Source organism: Convolutriloba macropyga, chromosome 8, assembly GCF_964194025.1.
Source record: "Convolutriloba macropyga chromosome 8, txConMacr16.3, whole genome shotgun sequence".
NCBI lineage: Eukaryota > Metazoa > Xenacoelomorpha > Acoela > Convolutidae > Convolutriloba > Convolutriloba macropyga.
In genome coordinates this window covers 58,532,829-58,553,022 of record NC_134475.1, presented here as the reverse complement: position 1 = coordinate 58,553,022, position 20,194 = coordinate 58,532,829, and the positions used below count along the sequence as shown (strand labels likewise).

General features: G+C 34.4%; 1 protein-coding gene across 1 annotated transcript; it reads left to right on the top strand.

The window, feature by feature from the left end:
* The first annotated feature begins 1,919 nt into the window (after nt 1–1,919).
* Nucleotides 1,920–14,181, top strand: LOC142344872 (SPRY domain-containing SOCS box protein 1-like). Its single transcript, XM_075396907.1, has 2 exons — nt 1,920–2,810; nt 12,406–14,181. Exons 1-2 carry the CDS (start codon nt 2,048–2,050, stop codon nt 12,789–12,791), a joined length of 1,149 nt encoding a protein of 382 aa, XP_075253022.1. The 5' UTR covers nt 1,920–2,047; the 3' UTR covers nt 12,792–14,181.
* Nucleotides 14,182–20,194: the final 6,013 nt, after the last annotated feature.

Sequence of the window (20,194 nt, the reverse complement as noted above, 5' to 3'; positions counted from 1 at the left end):
AAAACGATTGTATTGTGAACGCCTTTTTGAGGAATATAATGGGATGCGTGTCGTATTTGTTCTCCGAGGAGTGATAAAATGTAGAAATTTGGAAAGAAGAGGTTTTTCGCTTGTGAGTCTGCAATTAATAAATTCCTCCGGGGTGACGTTTTGAATTTATTGAATCTCATCAGATTTCACCCGTCCAAGATAGGAACGGACGGGACTTGGAAAGTATCGGAATGTCCGGTAGAAAACAATCGGCCACTCGTGGACAGGACAAAAAGTTGGTTCGTGTTTCTAGCTACAGTTAATCTGGAATCACACGATTTGAAAAGGGGGAAATGATCTATTTAATAAGTTTATCACAACAGTTATTGGCACTCTGAACAATCGAGAAAGCTATCAAAATCTGTTGTAGGCGAGTTTTTAAAGATGTCAAGAAGAGTTACACGAGGGTCTCTTCTGTGTAACTTTTTCTTTGTTTTCGTCAATGACCTTCCAAACGTTTGTGGCGTTTGCTGATTCTTACTTATTCGATGACTATACAAAATTATTGGGCATTGATAGAATTTAAAAGGATTTGCAAGAGGGATCTGCATTACTTGGTGCAACCTTTGTTGTTAAAAACCTAGGAGGTTGGTGGATATGTAAGGTAAGTAATCTTTTTAGATGGAGATATGAATAGAATTTAAACCTTTGTCTAAGTGAACAACCGCCCCTCTTCTACAATGGCTGCAAATTGGACCTGGTGTTGTCTAAACTTGGTATTTTTTGGTTGAAAATTTCGAAAAGAGAGCATTGGAATGGATAACGGGGAAAAAAGAAAGTTTACATTAGCCGATTTTGGCTAATTAATATTTTACCAACCCCATGTTTTTGAACAATGCATTTTTTAAAAAAATAAGTTGAGCAGCTATGTTGCATCTTTCTGGGCACGCTGTTAAGTAGGTGGAACAACCTCGTTGCGTGTACTTTCTTGGCTTGAAGTTTTATATACTTTGCTGATTGTGCCATTCTATTGCAAATATTGTTGTTTTGATTTAATTTTGATATTCTGTACTTCTTTCTTTTAAAGGAAAACGTTGGCATTCAAATGACCACGTTCTTGCTGAATTGCGTATTTAGGCGTTATCTGAAAGTTCGTTATTTGGACCTTTATTGTACAGACTAAAGCAGAAATGTCCCAGGATTTTTATATTCTGTACAATAAATTTAAGTAAGTGGACGTTCGAAAAACTGCACACATGCACATGACCATCAAATTGCTCAATTGCTTGGCAATGTTTTTTCTTTGTTTAAAAATTTCTCCAGTTCTCGGCATGTTCAGAGTTTGAATTTTGACCTTCGAACTCAATTTAGACAGACGTTTTTAGAGTTGTTTGTCCCATGGGACAGACTATAGAGTTCGAAGGTCAACTTGAGTGGCAACTGCGTGACTTACTATAGACTTAAAAAGTTGCAACGCAAGCGAACGTTCGAAAAGTTCTAGTCTGTCCCAAAAAGTTGAAATAAGCGAACGTTCGAAAAACGCCAAAAACGTGCAATTGAGCATCAATGTGGTTATTTGAATGTCGACGTTTTCTCCATTAAGTTTTATTCATCAATTTTCATTCATCAATGTTTTCAATTTGAAGTTTGACCTTTGAACTCTAATTTGTGGCTTTTGAAATGTTCACTTATAGTCAGTCCCATAAAGTTGCAACGCTATCGAACGTTTCAAAGGTCAAAGTTCAAATTTAAAACATGCAGATATCTGGCCAAATGATGCTCAATTGCATGTCTCGAGTTTTTCGAACGTTCGCTTGCGTTGCAACTTTATGGGACTTACTATATTTCAACTTTATGGGACACGGTATGCATTCAAATGAACAACCAAGCGCTGATCTTGATGTTTTATTTTGAACTTTGACCTGAGAAATGTTCGACAGCCTCGCAACTTTTTGGGGATAGTATAGTGGTTCTGAAACTTGGTATAGCTTTTGTGAATGTGCAACTCTCTTTCAGATTTAACTGTTGTTTTTAATTTAGCTGACTGGCCTAAGAGATTCCCTTCAACATTCGCCTAATGTTATCATCATTCAAAAGAACAAAAATGGGTCAAAGAATGAGTAACTTTTCTAGATCTCCGCGCTCAAATAGAGACAGTGGCGAAAGTTCTGAAAAAAGGGGACGCACTACCGAAAATGCCCAAATTGAATATCCCACGAGAACAGAATGTCCCATCCCTTATAAAATGAGTTTGTTGCTTGATACACCTCCTCAGAAGGAATGCGACTCATTCGGTTGGAGTACGGAAGACAAGTCTATGAACATTATTGTCATTCCCGAATGTAATGGGAGGATTTGCCGTCGATTGCCTGTCGCACAAAGTACAGATTGTATTCGTGGTAATCAAGGCTTCAGCACGGGCATTCACATGTGGGAGATAGAATGGGAAGTGAAACAACGAGGCACGCACGCAATGATCGGAGTTGCAACTGCAGACGCACCTTTACATTGCCCGGGTTACAGATCATTGATTGGGAGCAATAAGGAGTCATGGGGTTGGGATCTAGGAAGGTCTAAGCTTTTACACGACTGTGTCAGATTACCACCACGAACGTATCCAAAGTTTTCCAACACGTCAGTTGCTGAAGATATTCTGTGTTTGACTGACTGCATAAAAGTTGTGCTGGACATGGACGCAGGAACTTTATCCTTCATGGCCGATAACATCTTCCTTGGTGTTGCATTCGAAGGTCTAAGTGGACGCAAACTCTATCCTATCATAAGTGCAGTATGGGGACATTGTGAGGTCAAGATCAGATATCTCAGTTCATTCCAATCAGGTAAGTTGTTTAACTGGCTTTTCTCCAATTGCATTTGCGTGTTTAGTCATCTTTTTTTTTTACAAGTAACCTCTTTGTTAAGGATTTCATCCTGCTATCAACCTTGAACTTGACCCTTAGTAAGTTAAATTTTTAAAACACAAATTTGAGTTCATGCTTTTTAGAAGACAACTAGGAACTGGATATACTACAATTGTATATTATTCACTAATATGGTCTAAACCATTCGCGTTTTACAAGTCCCTCTTTATATTTTTTAACAATTGATTATATCCTATATAAGCAAAAAGTAATCTATTATCACCCACTGACGGACCACCCGCTGTCAGCGTAAAAAAGTGATAAAAGGCTATTAGAAGTCGTTGATCTGCTTTTTTACCACTCATAAAAGTGTACTGGTTTTCTGTAGTCAGTCGTATTGAGTTGAAATAATAGCATGTTTTGAGTTTTCACTTATTTCAACTCAATACGACTGACTACAGAAAACCAGTTGGCGTTGGCATACAACAATTGCCCACATTGATGCACAATAGCATGTTTTGAGTTTTCACTTGTGCATCAATGTGGGCAATTGTTGTATGCCAACGCCTTTTCCCTACAGGTCCTATTTAATAGCCGCCCTCATCTTCTCAGCCGGCTATTATAGCGCTCCTATTTTTTTTAAAAATTCAGAATTTGAATTGTATTGGGGCGCTGTCTTTTTACGACTCGAAGAGGAGTATTGGTTTTCTTAAGGTTTTTTTACCGGAAGTACTATTCGTTCAGACGCTGTTTTGACCTAAAAGCGAAAGTGAGAAAAATTGCCGTGTGAACTAATTTTTTCTGAGCGAGAGAAGTTTTTTTATCATGCGCTGCGTTTAGTGAATGACTTTTTGAAAAGTAGTTTTTGACTGAATGGCACATATAGATAACCGTTTTTAGCCGTTTTTTCGTCTAAGTGGCCCATTTTTTGCTTGTAATTTGTTTTTTTTAGAAATGATTTTTATTGATGCTATTTTGAAATGTAAACCTTGGAAATTAATAGAACAGTGTTTTGCAGAGCCTGAAAACGCGTTTCAAGTTAGAAATTGGCAAAAATTTCATGATTTTTTAATTAATTTTTGGCATTTTTCCTATTATTTTCTTCATTTTTGGATCTTTTAGCCGTCTTTTTGTCAAAAATCAGTCAATATGACAACTTCCCGTTGACAGTTCATATACTCGATGCCTCTTGTTACCTCGATGTAATTTTGTTTTATAAAATTGTACATATGCTAATCCGATTTAGGTAGTTTTTCTATTTTTCTCAGTTTTTTGTCTGTATTTTGGTTTTAATTACTAGAAATATTATTTTTGTGCAACATGAGGGGCTTTAATTTCGTTTCATAAAAACTTCAATAATTTTTTAGCGTTAAATTTTTGAAAAACAGTTAAATTTTTTTTACAAATGCAGTCCTAAAAACTTTTTGACCTTTTTTTGCAAAATGTTTCAATGTTTCGTATGTTTGATTTCTGCTTTTTCTTTTTTTTGATCTGTTCAGGATGATAGATTTTTGTCTCGGATGTATCGTTGTATTTTCTATGTCTCGAATGCTGAAAAATGAAATGATGTTAGTTTTTTTGTTTTTTTAAATTTGATTTTTAAACTTTCAAAACTTTAAACTTTGATTTGAACTTTCAAAAATCAAGAATTAGTCTTTGTTACGGTGTTCCTTACATTGTGTCCATATTGTTCACATTCTAGCTTGTATCATTCTAGCTCGTATCATTCTAGCTCTGTCCTGGCACCTACATTTATACTGGTTTTTTTTATTTTTTCAGTTATTAACAAATTGAATGATTTCGGCTTTTTCTTAGATTTTCGTCATTTCTTTGGGTTGCAATTGATTTCATTCAACATAAGGCAGTACTAAGAGTTTACCAGAAAGGCTTTTCCAGAATTCCTACTTATTACTTTTTATTGTATTTTTTTCCGACCTTGGTTATGTTCTTGAAACATTTTTTGCCTTTAAATATTACTCGGTTGCTTTTCTATTATTTTAATTTTTGAATTAGTTTGAAATCATGTTGTCTAGCATATATACAAGAAGAAAAAAGTATATGTTGTTTTTGTCTTAATTGCAGTGATGAGAAATCTAACTGTAGTAGTTTTCTGATTCTTAACTTTGAGCATTATTATCTGCCGTTTGCTTTAGCGATCTTTTTGAGATTAGAATCATGAATTATTTGAGGGCAGTTGATAGCCCTGTGAGCTTTTTGAGACTATCAGAGTTTTGACTATCCTAATTATTTTGCACTTATCCTTACCAAATGTTTTCAATAATAAATATTTTTGCGGCATTTTGTTTCTCTTGGTGACAGTGATTTAAATTTCACCAATTTTTAGATCAGACCGGGGGGGGGGGGGGGGGGGGGGTGAGTAATGAGTTTATGGTTTATTTAAAAAGGTAATGGTTTCAGCTGCAATTAGGGTTTTCAAGTTTTTACGCTTCGAGTCGCTTCCGGAATTCTTCCGGCTATGTTAAGATCTGTTCACACATTTTCATGATTTTTGAAGTCAAATTGGAGTTGTGATTTTGGTCACGCCGAAACAGGAAATGGAGCGAAAAAGCGAGTAGTTTTGCGGCGTGAAATTTTTTTGCTCTAATTTTAAAGTAAAGTGAGAAAACGGTGTTTGAACAAAAATTAGCTTCCTCGCTAGTGGGTTTTTTTGTTCACATGCGGCAATTTCACTTTGATTTTTACTGTTTTTTCGATTTTTTGAATCGGATTTTTTTCTAAATGGTTTTTCCAATCCATTCATAGTTCATTCTAGGCCTAGTTTTTTGTATGAACCAAATTTACATTTCTCGCTAATGATTTTTTTCTTGACATGCGACATTTTGACATTGATTTTCTGGTTTTTTTTTTTAAATTTTTTTATCTGATTTTTTTTAAAATGGTCATAGTCCGCTCATAGTCCTTTTAAGGTCTAGATGTTTGTTTAGTCAATGAAAATTCTTTGAATTGTTCGTCAGGACTTGTCCTGCTATGTTTTTTTACTTCGTCGAATAAAAAATGTTTCGCTTTACCTCATTTTGCCGCTTTTTCAACATTTTGCATGAAATCTTTTTGACTTCTCTAGGCTAGTTTCTCTCTTCTCTCATTCTGCTAAAAGTGATTTTCAACACCAGTTGCTCAGCAAAGCAATTCATAATGAACAGAGTCAGTATAAAAAATTGAAGTCAGAAGTAGAAACGGGATAAACCCATAAAGCCCAATTTTAGATGCCCGCTATTTGAACTTCGTTCCTATAAGTCTTAGTTACCATCTCTAATGCTTATTGGTATTGATAGTAACCCTGTAGCCTCTCTCTAAGAAACAGAAGTATGTTCAACTACGAAATGCCATCAAAATAAATCGGACTTAAAAAATGTTTTTGTACAAAAAATCTTTTTTTTTCAATATCTTCTATTCTTTCAATCCTAATCATGCTTATTGGAATCAACGGCGGATATTTTCCGGCAATCTGCCGGCTTTGTTTTTTTATTTTATCGACGGGCTTTGTATTTGAACTTCGATCTTTAAATTTGGTAGGAATTGTTATAAATACTTTAGCTAGAGCACAAGTGTTCATTACTTAATTTTTGCCTTGGTGTTCGCACATTGAATATTGTTTTTGAGAGAAGTGTTTCAATGTTGGATGTAAATTAGCAAGAGTCGGATTTTTAATTCGAAGTTGAAACGGTTGGTTCTATTGAGGTACGAATTTACTAAGGACGGAATCCTTACCCGGCTATTCTCCCCGACCTACTCGCGTATGAATCTAGCGTCAACTAAGCAAAAACATTTGATGCAATCGGTTTTATTAGATTAAAAATAGTCGGTGTTTTTTTGCGTCTCATAGATTTTTCTGAGTAATATGTCAACAGAGGCTGCTGATCTGAAGCTTATTTTCGCCGGCAAAGTCGTAATGCTTATCTGTATTGCTCGCAAAATCATCCAAAAGTAAAGCCTCTTTTTGATGCAGTAATTTGTAATTCCCGAATAACAATATTTTCTGTGTCAATTCAGTAGGTTGTATTTCATCCAAGGGAAGTGGTCTTAAATTTTTTATTTGAGTAGTGTGATGCAACGGTTTTATCCAATTCAACCCACAAAAAATTTCTCTTGATGCTTTCTATATCGTTGCATTGTTTTAGAAATTTGTTTTAGCTCTTGAACTGCAATGCCATTTCCTTTGCTAACTCCTGTTCCCGATCTTTAAGAAATTGTGGCTGGTGAAATTTCCAGCTTTTTTGATGTGATTCTAAAGCAACCGTTCGGCAAAGAAATTAACAAATTATGGGAGCATTTCTCGTCAGTTTAGCCAAATTTTTGATCAAAGCTTTAAAAAAAACTGGTCCTTATTCCGATCAGTTCATCAAAAAATCTGCAAACTACTTTGTTGATGATGCCCAGCTAAATATAATTCTGCTGACACTGTCACTATCTAGAATTCAAAAATATTAAGAAAATTATCACCCTTTTAAATTATTGGATATCTTTAGAAAAAAATTAATTGCAGTAATTGGGTTATTATTTTGAGTTGTAGCATTGCGCAAAAAATTAGTGGTGCATATTACTTATCGGACTTAATCTTGATCAAAAGTTGATTTCAGATCTTTTGCTGTTCAATCAGTGAAAAAACCAACATAAATGATATAAGCAGCGTCCTATACCTAATCAACTATTTTTGAGCTAATTTTAGAGTTCATTGACTTTGGATCCTTTTTGCGTGCCGTATTTGACGATACAATTTGATATATTTGAAAGTTGTTCAAAAGTAAATATTGCAGTGTCGTGATTTTAGTCACGCCAGAGCTGTAGAAAAGGCTAATAGTTTTTTGTGGTGAATTGCATCTTCGGAATAAGGTGATAGTTGTTCCGACAACGGTTTCACGTGCGATATTTTCACTACTGTTTTTAATAGCCGCCCTCATCTTCTCAGCCGGCTATTATTGCGCTCGTATTTTTTTTTTTACTTCGTCAAACTTTTTTTCGCTTTACCATTTTGCCGCTTTTTCGACATTTTGCGTGAAATCTTTTTGACTTCTCTAGGCTAGTTTCTCTCTTCTCTCATTCTGCTAAAAGTGAATTTGAACATCAGTTGCTAAGCAAAGCAATTCAAAATGAACAGAGTCGGTATAAAAACATTGAAGTCAGAAATAGAAACGGGATAAACCCATAAAGCCCAATTTTAGATGCCCGCTATTTGAACGTCGTTCCTATAAGTCTTAGTTACCACCTCTAATGCTTATTGGTGTTGATAGTAGCCCCTGTAGCCTCTCTCTAAGCAACAGAAGTATGTTCAACTACGAAATGCCATCAAAATAAATCGGACTTAAAAAATATTTTTGTACAAAAAATCTTTTTTTTTCAATATATTCTATTCGTTCAATCCCAATCATGCTTATTGGAATCAACGGCGGCTATTTTCCGGCAATCTGCCGGGTATGTTTCAATTTCTTTGATTACTATTTAAAAGTTATTTTAGAATTTATCAGTTAATCAAGTTATGCCTTATCTATGCATTACGAGCAATCCACTGCAACCAATTTTTCAAATAAATTTACTCGTTTTTGTTAGAGTTCACATTTTCTATGTTTTTCTTTCAATGGAAATTCTATGTTTTTCACTTTAAAACTAAGTTGAAAAATGAAAATTGCTTTTCACCGCCAAATACGTGTGACGGAAGCGCGTTCTTCAAAGAATTGTGCGGCACGTTAATTGCAGCATAATCCCTCATTTTAGTAATCTTAAAACACTAAATCGTAAAATTGAGCGGCAAAAGGATTAAGATTTTGAATTGCCCTTACAACCAAACATAATTTCCTTTTAAATAATTTCCTTTTTGATTTATTTGATCCTTTTTTATCTTGAGGCTTTTAAATGCTTTATAGAAACCACTTTACAAAATTTAAGCGCTTTTAACAGAATTCGGCGCTCCAAAAGCGCTAGCCGCATTATTTGGACGTAGTTTTAGTTCGGTACTTGGTACAGGTAAATGCTCATTATGTGCATAGTTTGCCTTCTTTTTATCTGTGAATCATGTTTAACAGTTTGCAGCGTGGTGAGCTGTAGCGGTATTTGTGTCAAATTTTTTATCTAACTGATATTCATTTTTTACTTTGGAGCCATCTGTTTTTAAATTGTGCCAGCGTTTATGTATCTTTTTATCGAGGAAGAACTACTGTTTTTAGATTGAAATTACTCGAGGCTTTGAATCGCTTAAAATGTTTTGAATTTTGTCAGGAAATCTTTTTTCTAATTTAACGGTTTGAAGTTGATGTCAATTTTTCCTTTTAGAGTTTCAGTGGCTTCGACACTTTTTCAGAATACAAACTTCATTATCGACTTTATTATTGAAAGAAGTCAGCACAGTTTTAAAGTTTCAGGGTATTTTATTTTTTTCCTTTTAGCTATCGGTACTTATTGTTACTTTTAAGTTTGCGAATTTTTGATCAGCTTAATTTTCATATTTGTGAAACTTCATTATTTCACGAAGTTGTCAGCTTTCGTTTTTGAGGTTAGTAGTGTAGCTGTTCTCCCTCTTTCAAAATTGTCAGTTACTTTGTTGTAACTGTTCTAATAGCGTTCGCTCAACCAAGTTAGAGTTAGAAAACTATTAAAAAATCGCTTATTGTTCGAAAGGAATTGGTTTATCCATTTTATAAATCGCTTTAGCTCTAACCACTATACAAATGAAACAATAACTCATTAGAGGGCCGATGTTAACTGGAATTAAGGAGCGTAAGAAGACAAACAACAAAGCAAGTAAAAACAAGAATTACGACCGAAACGCAAATGTCTATCCATTTTTTTAAACCATGAAAAAGTCAAAGAAGCCAATAAGATAAAACCAAGCCAGTTGACTTAATATGAAAGTTATAACCAGACAAGTTATGAATTCAGAAAAGATATGGGAACTGTCTTCTTGCAGAATAATTAAGAAGTAGACAGAAAACAAAAGGGTAAAGTTAAAAAAATACGTTTACACATTTTGAAAACAATTGAATTCAAGTCATTAGAGCAATTATTTAACAACTGACTCCATTCAATGGCTTCATTTATGCCTTCATGCAAAACAATTGATCTTTCGTTCTCCAGACTGTCATACGACAAAGAGAACAAATACAGGCAAAATATATTCACTAAAAATATTGAATAATCAGATGCTCCTTATTTCAACGCCATTTATTTGATTTGCCACTTGTCATTATTGTGCCATTAATATGATGATGGGACAAGGCAGCAAAAAAAAGTAAAAAGTAGAAAATGTCAGGAAAAATAAATTTATTGAAAAAATTTATAACAATTGTAAGTAAAGGACTAAATTATAATTTACTTATTCTCTTCAATGAGACTTCAGCCCTTAAAAGTTGAAGAAATCTCAACCCAGAAATTAGATTGAGTGGCAAATCTCCGAAAACACCAATATCGTAGGACATGAAAGCCCTACGCTTTCACTAAGAAAATGGTAAATGTTAACTTTTTACTGCCTAGGAATCTCATTGTTCATCATTTGTGAGACTTAACCAAGAGACTACATGTTAACCCTGAATACAGGCAGAACTGGAAATTTCGGGCATAATTTTATACAGGGCATTATGCCAAAAACCATATGGTTTTCGTTAAAATTATTTTGTATGTTCATTGGCTTCCATTTGCATGTAATTTTAACCTGTAATTGAGGTTTGATTGGAATTATTTCTGGTCTGTGTACCTAACATAAAAAAAAACAAACATAAAAAATTGTTTCAAAAATACATTTCCCTTCAGGATCCCTTCCCATTAGGATCTGAATTTTTGAACTATGAAAATGCACTGGTGTAGTTCTTTTTGCTTCTCCCTCAGAACAAATGTACCAAATGTTACCAAAATAGCTGTTTTGACGAAAAAATCAGATAAAAATAATTATTTTTGCTGCTTGTCGAGTTGTGTTACCAATGCATGGTACAAACTGAAAGTTGACCTAGAAGTAGACATTTGGTTAATTAGACTCGGTCGTAAGACTACAAAAAGAGCATCAAATCTCAAGAATCTATCGAATCTCAAGAATTCAAAATTTGCAAAGTTTTCGGAGCCATGAAAACCAAGAGCTGTACTGATACAACAATATATTGCAATATTGGACATTATTGGAACATAAGGGAGCTCGTGATAAAACCTTTAAATGGAAAGACTTCTGCAATTTTGATGAAACAAAATTTCAAAAAGTGCAGACCCAAAATTAAATCCATTTTCATTGCAAAACTCAACGATGAGTTAAAAACTGGCCTTGCTATTGCGGCTTGGCTGTTAAAAATGCAATTTTTCTGAAGTATTGCATATTGAATTTTTTGGTAAAAGAAAATCCTAATTTTTATATAAATAATGGTTTTAATTAGCGAAAGACGTTAGATTGTTTCCCGAGGTGCAGTTAGCCCCAATATGAGTAAAGGAAGATGTGTTACAGTTATGTGTGAACCAACGGTCAGGTCAAACTTGGCAAAGTGGGGTAAATAGTTTATGCCATTTTGTATGGAACAAACTGCCGAATTTAGCTGGAAAAACTGCTGAACGCTGGAATTTTATGGAAAAAACTGCTGAAAGTTTAGCTGCAAATTTTGCAAAAATAGGTGTTTCAAATGATTCACCAACTCTTCTACCAACGAGACTATCGTTAACAATTTTATCATTTTAGCAAAAATTGATCAAAATTTAATAAAATTACGGAAAATGTGAACAAAACAACGGAAGTTAGGCTAACGTTCACAAATGTTAAACCTCAGTAAATCCTCGGAAAAAGCGAAATTGATAAAAAATATTTTTTGAACTTCTCTTGACAAGCTATTTAATGATACCACTCACAACCCTGTATGATGACTATATCGATCGGCGAAAATGGACTGAACAAAAACCCCAGTTGAGTATATAGTTCCTCCCCTCTCCCCTCCCCTCCCCCTAAAAGTGGGTCGGAACAATTCAGGCAATAATACGAAAGCAGTTGTTTTAGTATATAAAAGAGATTACATTTTTTAAATAGGTAAGGCATTTAATTTTGGCTGTAAGATAAAGATGGAGATTTTTGTTCAAGCAATCAATCAAACAAAGATTTTGTTCAATAAATCTTTGATCAAACAATGCATTCTATTGTTATTGAAACTATTGACCACAACCTTATTATTGATTCGAACATTGTTAAAACCGACATCAAAATCTTAGTTTGTTTTTAAACTATTGATGAATGAAACAATTAAAATTTTCAAACGCAATTACCTTGGAATTGGGAGTCAATCGAAATGACCTGAAAAATAGTTCTGGTTGTCAGTCTCTCAGTTCGAAGCTATAAGCGACTTATAAAAAATGGAACTATTCTGTTGGTATCCAAGCGCTTTTGTGCCATGCAAAGTCATGGGAGCCTTCTTTTTTTTTGCTATATACTTGTTTTTGATAGAAAATCAAATTTTTGACCCCACTATCACCCATTTTTGACTAAACATTGACATGTGCTATTTACTACCCGGCGCTTTTTTGTGGTTAGATTCTGAGTGTTTGTGGATTGAAAGAAATTGAGGTTTAAACATATTGAATTATTTTTCTTTTGATTATGCAGTGGCAGCATTCACTCTGAAGGAGTTGTGTCGGAGAGTCATCAAACAATCATGTAGAGAATCAATTCACTTCAACAACAATAACAACAACCCTTTAAATGTAAACAGCTCCTCAAACAAACAACCCATTTTTGAGTGCTCGTCCTCTACGTTTACTGGTACGCAACAAGACGACCCCACACAACCCAGTTCCAGCAACAATGGGGGAGGTGTAGGTAGACGACGATCGAACCAATCATCTTTTCTAAGTTCCTCAAATTGCAACAACAATGATGCACAAGCCTCCTCCTCGAGCAGTACGTCGTCTGCACTTCAGAAGTCACTGCTGGAGATGAAAGTTGAGACCCTCCCTTTACCTGTAACGCTTAAGCAGTATTTGCTCGAGTAATTTTTGTAGTCAAACATTGACTTTTCTCGTTGCTAATGCGCTTTGATGTTCAAACATCGAAGTTTTTATTGTTTTTAACTTTTTAGTTGTCTCGTTTAAAACTTTTGTTTTGCTAATATTGCAAGAGATCAATGTTGTATTTTTGTATTATAATCTTTAAAGTAACGAGACAACGTTTGATTTGAAAAATAAAATTTTTTGATAGTTCTGAACGAATCACCATTCCTGACTTCGTGTTGCTGATTATTTATGTAAGCCTAATTAACTTTTTCTGATTATTTGACAAAATAGCTATCATGGTGCATGTTACATAAGTGTTGTTGGCCAATCAAATTGTTTTAAATTCGAAGTATGCACTCGTGTCTTATTCTCTTGTCAAGGCAACAGAAGTGACAACACAACGCTGCAGTTATAAATCTTAATTCTGTATACACGGAATATGATTAACTGGAAGAGCAATTTAAGGTTTAAAGGAACAAATAGCTTTTTCTAATCGAGCATGAATTTTAAAACTGGAAATTACAATTTAGTCTGTTAATAAGTCTGTTAACAGTCGGCTACTGAGTTGGATAACGGGGAATGATCAAATACTATACGTTCTTCTTTAATGTATTTACATGTGTTTTGATAAAGGATGATTTGAAAAAGCCCAGATTGTTTTTTCGAATGAACAAATTTGATAAGGGGGTTTTTTGGTACCGAAAGTTGTCACTTTTGTATTTTTGCATGTGTTGTGATCTGGTTAATAATCATTGCTGTGTTGTCTATTTGTTTCTTATAATAACCGACCAAAATATCACTGTTTGATTTAAGTGGCAAAGATTTTGGGGAAAATGCAATCATCATTTTGTGCTGTCCGGTAAATATACTTTAGACGTTAGCTTACAGTACTTTAGCTCGTAGTTAGCTTTATATGATATAAAACTTTTTATATTGTCTTCGAATTACGAAATCTTCGACCAAGTTATAATATTGCAGTTTCACTATGTGCAGTTTGGTTTCATGTACAGCTTAAGAAGGAGCTATTTCTGCATAAGAAACAAGTCATAATAATATACTAAAGATACAGTCGTCCATTGTCAAAACTGTTTGTTGAATTAAGTAAACCCCTGTCCTTTTCAAGTTATTGTCTAGCTCTTTTGTATTAATTTGTCGAATTGAAGTTGACACGGTGCTTTGAAAAGGACATTTCGATGTGCTATGGTGCTGACATGCTTGGCGCCGTTTTGAAATATTTGCGCAGTAAGTCAACGAATTGATAATTCTAGCCTGTGTGCTTCATGCTAAAGTTAATGCTGAATCATTGTCAATTTATGGAACTTCTGTAAAGGATAATCTGTGTCTAAACTGACGTGATGGGAATCGAGGATAAGAAGGGTTTTAAATCAAAGTTGTTTTGTCTTAAGGAAGAATGTTGTACTAGTGGAGCTATTAGTGGCCTTTTTCAAAACGCAAAGGGCAGCCTTGTTTGTTCCGGATTGTTTCTAATGGCTGCGATATTGATATCAGCGGGGTGTTTATTGACCTATTGACCTTTTGGGTTTTCAACAATCCAAAGGACATGGATTGTATTGGGACGCTTTCTTTTGACGACTCAAGGGGTTATGGTGATCTTAGTTTTCTTAAAATTGGTCATTGTCAGTGAAAGTAGTCGCATGTGAAAGCAAGAGTTTAATTCAATCGTCTGAACAAAAATAAAGCGATTTTTGTTCATACTCTGTAAATTTTCACTAAGCGAAAGATTTTGCTCCCTTGCAAAACTTTCAGCCAAAATGGTTTTTCATAAATGCACGTTTGGTAGCGGTTTTAACTATTTTTAGCATCTTAGATTTTGATGAATTTTAAGGTATTTTTGTCATTTTGCCGTTTAAGCGTCTCATTCTTTTCGTATTTTTACCTTATAAGTTTTCTACCTATTTTTGCTTTTTCGAATAACTTTCACTTTAAACTGTTTTTTGTAACTTTTCCACAGGTACTGGTTAAATTTGGAGCATTTAATGTGGAAATAATTTGAATGTTTGATGATTTGATTTGCTCGGTTTGTTCAAATTTCAAAGATTTTGTATCGCTTTGCCAACTAAGTTTACTCATGGATTAAAAACACGGTATGTCTGTTGATTATAATTGTTCTGGAGTGGCAACTTAATGAGTTTTTCGGAAATTCTTAGAAGTGTCTGATGTGCTCATTTTACATTTTTCCACGTTTTTTGCTACAAATTAGTATAATAGTTTGTCTAGGAATTTGAGTTGTTGATTGGGGCTGAAGGCAGTTTTCATTCCTTGCCTCAGGGGACTGACGGCTACGTGTCCGTTTTTGCTTCTTTCAATAAGGAGTCAAATTGAAGTAATGCTTCTGTCACGATGTGGAGTTGCGAAGGGAGCGAGTTTAGTCACGGCGTTAACGAATTTTCCTTTCCAAAATTTTATCACGTGGTTTTACTTCTTTCACTGTTTTATCACATGTTCACGAATGCTAGAAGAGGTGATGCAGTTGCAATCGATTGAATGTGTCGATGGTCGGCTAATTATCGACTTGAGTTGCCGTATACGCTATTATTTTGTCATTTTATAATCTTAATTGGCCTTTTTGTAAGGCATTGTGGAATGTATTTGTTTTTAGTTGATAGCATACGATTTTTATGACTTGAAACACTTTATTATCAAATATTAGTTTTGCTTGTATTTGTGTTTTGTAGATTTAAGGCTTAGTTCGAAGTGACTCGTTTCAGTTTTCTACGAATTAATAAATGCTTCAATGTTTTCAACTTAAAAAATTGTAGGGAGTTTTGCATTAATGTAGTCTTATCACTGACTTGTGAACAACGGATTCCATGTTCAAATGACAGCTTATTGTTTTCAGATGACAGTTTATTTTCGATATTCTAACCAGCGGTTTCCATGAAATTTGCTAGTGTGTTTCGACTTATCACTGATCGCGACTTTTTCAGCATCAACAAATTAGCCCATAAAATGTTTGGTTTGTAGCTGTTTTTAATTGACACTTTGTTCTCATATTCTCGATGGTTCTACTTCATTTCACCCCTATTCATTTAACCCCCTGTCATTTAACCCCGATTTATTCACCCCTCTATCATTTAACCCCGCTATCACTTCACCCCTCTATCATTTCATCCCGCTAATTAGCAGTCGACATTAAAGGCATGTTTTGTCATATTTAAGTGGATAGATTAATCCCACGTTCGGTTGTGATAGTTTCATATCAAGGCCCACGGGCCGCTGAGGCATGGCCATGGCCCGCGAGGCATGGCCAAATGATTTTATTGCTAATTTAATAATCCTTATTTTATAGGGATTAAAATCGGGGTGAAATGATAGTGGGGTTAAAAGAAAGAGGGGTTAAATGATACAGGGGTGAATAAATCGGGGTTAAATGATAGGGGGTTAAATGAATAGGGGTGAAAAAATGGGACACCATTCTCGATTTATTGATAACATATGTTTTCGCAGAGTTTTAGTGCATTTTTGAGTCATCTTACTATTGTTATTTCCCTGAGCGAAAATCTTCTGAAGCTGTCCAATATTTTCTGGCTGAACTTATTAATTTTTGACAAATTTCGGTCTTCGCTTTATCGATTCTACGCATAGTTGGTTGGAGCGTTTGACAAGCTGTGTGCACAGTTGTAAGTTTTGTAGGTTTTGCTTATTTTCACCTAGAAAGGAGTTTGTTTTACTGATTTTTGTTTATTTATGCGTTATTTCAAATGCTTTCGTTACTGAAAATGCTGGTGGTCAGAAAATTATTTGATTATCTTTTTGGATTGTTCTACAAAATTTGTTTTGTTTGGATTTTAACTTGCTTGAAACCTGTGATGCCAGGCTAACTTCGATATAGCTTTGTTCTTTCTTTCATGCAATTTTATTAGTTCATTACATATGTGAAGTCATCCTTCACACCTACGAGAGCGAGATTTTTTGTTCGTTCCCGCGAATGGTCTTTTTTATACAAGATTTACTCACTGTCACTGATTTTGCTGTCTTTAAGTGGAGGAGTTGAGGTCAATTGAGAAAATTTGAAACTTTATATTATTTTATTAAATTCTTTGAGAGCAGTTTTTAAGTAAATTAGTGTAAATCTTTTTAAAACATAAAATAATTGGGTAAAAAGCTGTTTAAATAGTTAGGTCTCATTATTTCCAAGCATTTCGAGGTTTTTACATAAATTTAGAGGGTAAAGGTCTACGAAGCTATCTGATTAGGTTCTGGGGACCTGACAGCTACGTTTGTGATTGCTGAGCAGGTTCAATTGAAGCGAAATATCGTTTTTCAAAAGGAAACATGTTCAAATTTCGTACCAGAATAAAAAATCCACGTCTTTGAAGGACGTCTTGGCCTGTCTTACCTGACTTTTAACTGAAAATTACTTGTACGCTCATTGGTTTCATCTAACTCAATAGAGCTGATTCAATCTAATTCGATTAGAGCTCATCGTCACTCGAAAATGATGAGACTACACTAAACGACAGAAGTGTCTGAAAATTATTTGAAAATAACGTTAATTAAAATCTATCATTTTTTGTGATCACTCTAAACTAGGGTGACTCAATAATCAATTTCGCGGCAATTGTACGGCACTTTGGCGGCTATGTGTTCAGATAATACAAGAACTGGTTGCTTTTTGCCTTCAATGATTTCGCTAACTTAAAGCTACAAAATTTTAAACTTCGCGAATTGTGTTTGTTCCGACCCCCACTTTTTTGTTCGATCAAATTTGACTGAGCGATATATTCATCGTAGAGGGTTGTGAGAGGGTATAATAAAAATCCCGCACAGCGAGAATATAGAGGTTTATTGTTTTGTGAACGATCGGCTGATTTTCACTGTTTTTCACAATTTTCCGTTGACAATTTTCCCTTCCCGATTTTACTGAAAAATGTGTTAATTGTAACGAAAGTGTTGTTTTTTACCTCTACAGAAGGCGTTGTTGTACTGTTTGATTCTTATTCGGCTAAAGGTTTTGCTTAACTTCAAAATTCAGCCTTTCAAAAGTGGCACTAAAGCTTCGTAGCAAATTTGTTTAAGTTTGCCGCATCAAAACGCCTTCAAATTGTTGTCAGATTTTTTCTCCCACTGCAAAAATAGCTAGTTTTGCTCTTGCTTGTGAATTAAAATTTTTCCGGTATTTTGCTAATTTAGCTCGATAATTATCAAAAAGCAGCATTTATTTTTGATTGTTTTTTGGTGAAATTATACATATCCATAATATTCAGAATAACTAGTGATCCTAATGTTTAATCAGCAAGAGAAAGACTAGCTTTGGTTTAGGAGTTGTTTCTAACACTCCAAAAAAATTCGGATTATAATCAGTTCCTGTCTTTTTAAAATCGCTTTGTGCTTGTTTTGTTTATAACAGAACGGAACAATTCAAATTAGGGCTTTATAATGAAAGGTCAAATTGGTTTCCTAAGGAGTTTCAAGTGAACCTAATTTTTTAGTTGAAAGCTAATGGTCTTTTGACGTCTCAAAATAATTGTTTTCAAAATGGTTTGAGCGTTTTCACGTTGTTCTTGGTCAACTTGTAGCTTTAGTTCAGCAAAGACAGGCCGCATCGTCTTTTTAATGGATTAAATAATATTATTAATTACGGCTTGACTTTCAAGGTAATGTTCTCTTATCTTTTTGATACTAGTTTTCACAAAAAATGTTTTGATATTTTGCAATCTTAGAGGTTTTTCTTGTCTTTCACATTGACTGGTCAGGTATCACGTTATTGGCGCTTAAAATTTTTTTTAAAAACCTTCCAGTTTGCTGTTCATTTTTAACTGTTCGGTTTCTAGTCCCTTTAACTACAGGGCGCATTTCAACTTTTTGCTGTTGAAGAACGGCACAATTCAACCTGTCTAATGTTTTTATTGCCTTGCTCGTTTTCAACCGCTTCGCGAAAATTCAGTTTGTTTTTTGTCAGTATTTGACGTTCTTTTAGTAGATGCATGATAGTCTGAATTGTGCAGATCTCAATGGCTTTCTTTGCGGAAATTAATGAACCTGTTTAAGGATTCTTTTTGATAGCTAATGTTTTTTGACTTTGAATTTAATTGTGTTCGAAAAATTTTTAACGTTGCTTTTCGTTTTATGTTTTTCTGACCAAGTCTCTATCAGAGCTCAAATATCAAATAATTGGCGTTCAAAGAAGGCGCAAATGATTATATCTTATTTTTACGGAATGGATCATGGTTTTAACTGCTTCCACGCCGTTTTCTCTCACCATTGGCTTAAATTTTTGTTTCTCGTCGGTCTTTGTTTAATTTTGAAGAAGTACGACCTATTATAGGGAGTGACAGGTCTCAATGTCTCCGTAAGAAGGAATGGATGATAACAAACCTATTCAAAGGTTTTAGTTGATATCTAATGGTTAAAAATTTTGGTTTTCAACGAACGTAGTTTTCAACTTTTCGGTTTTCTTTGTCTCAATAAGGTCTGGTCCCATGTTTTTTTCTAATTAAGCAAAAATTAATTGGTTCGCCTTATGTTTTATTTGAGGCTATTTTGACTGTTATTAAATTTTCAAAGGAAATGACATTGAGTTTTGGATGTAAAATAATGTTTGTTTGATTTTTCTGTTTGTCTTGTCACCTACTCTTAATAATGGCAGGTCTCTTCGGCCCGCTAATGTGGCATTATTTTCTTTACTAAGTAGTGTTTTGAGTTGGAAGCATTTTTATTCATACGCCATATTTTGAACAATATGTATCTCTTCCTTATTAGGTGAACGTTTAAGCAAAAAATGTAGATTACCGGTTTCGGAACATTATGTGCCAACGCACATTAACGAGCCTATTGTTTAGCTTTCAATCATGTTTAATGGTTTTATGCTGTGATCATTCAAACAATTTTTTAGCGTTTTGCCTAATCTGTTAAAATTTTGTTTTTCTATGAATTTTATGGAATAATTAAGACGGCTGGTGCCGGACTGTGCACTGTTCAGATGTTTTTACATACGCCAAGATTGTCATTAATTTATTTGGCCGCAGAGAAAAAGATGCGGAATCGGCAATTATGAATTTGAAAAATATTCTTAAAAGGTGGTAAAAATGGACTTCTACAATGGAAAGGCGAGCATAACTGCAGCAGCTACTACTGAACGGCAAATTTTGATCCACTTTATCTGTAAAAGTGTGGTAAAACCAATTGTACTAATCTGTAGAATTAAAATTTTTTCACAAAATGACCGAGTTCATCAGCAGAGTAACTGGACGTTCTTTTTAGCCTCTATTTGGATCGAGATCCATATGTAGTTGAGGCCATTTGTCCTCCGCATGCTTTACGAGATAATGTTGAATGGTGACTGGTTTATAATTTTTTCAAATGCATCGCTATGTTTTTAAAATGCTGGTAAATGATCGCACTACTCCAATTGAGAGATTCAAACGCGGTCAATTGACAAT

Bases quoted from the DNA above. Each gene is read 5' to 3' on its own strand.
- LOC142344872 (XM_075396907.1), top strand. From the start codon at position 2,048: ATGTTATCATCATTCAAAAGAACAAAAATGGGTCAAAGAATGAGTAAC. The intron at 2,811-12,405 runs GTAAGTTGTTTA...TTGATTATGCAG, and splicing joins TCTCAGTTCATTCCAATCAG to TGGCAGCATTCACTCTGAAG.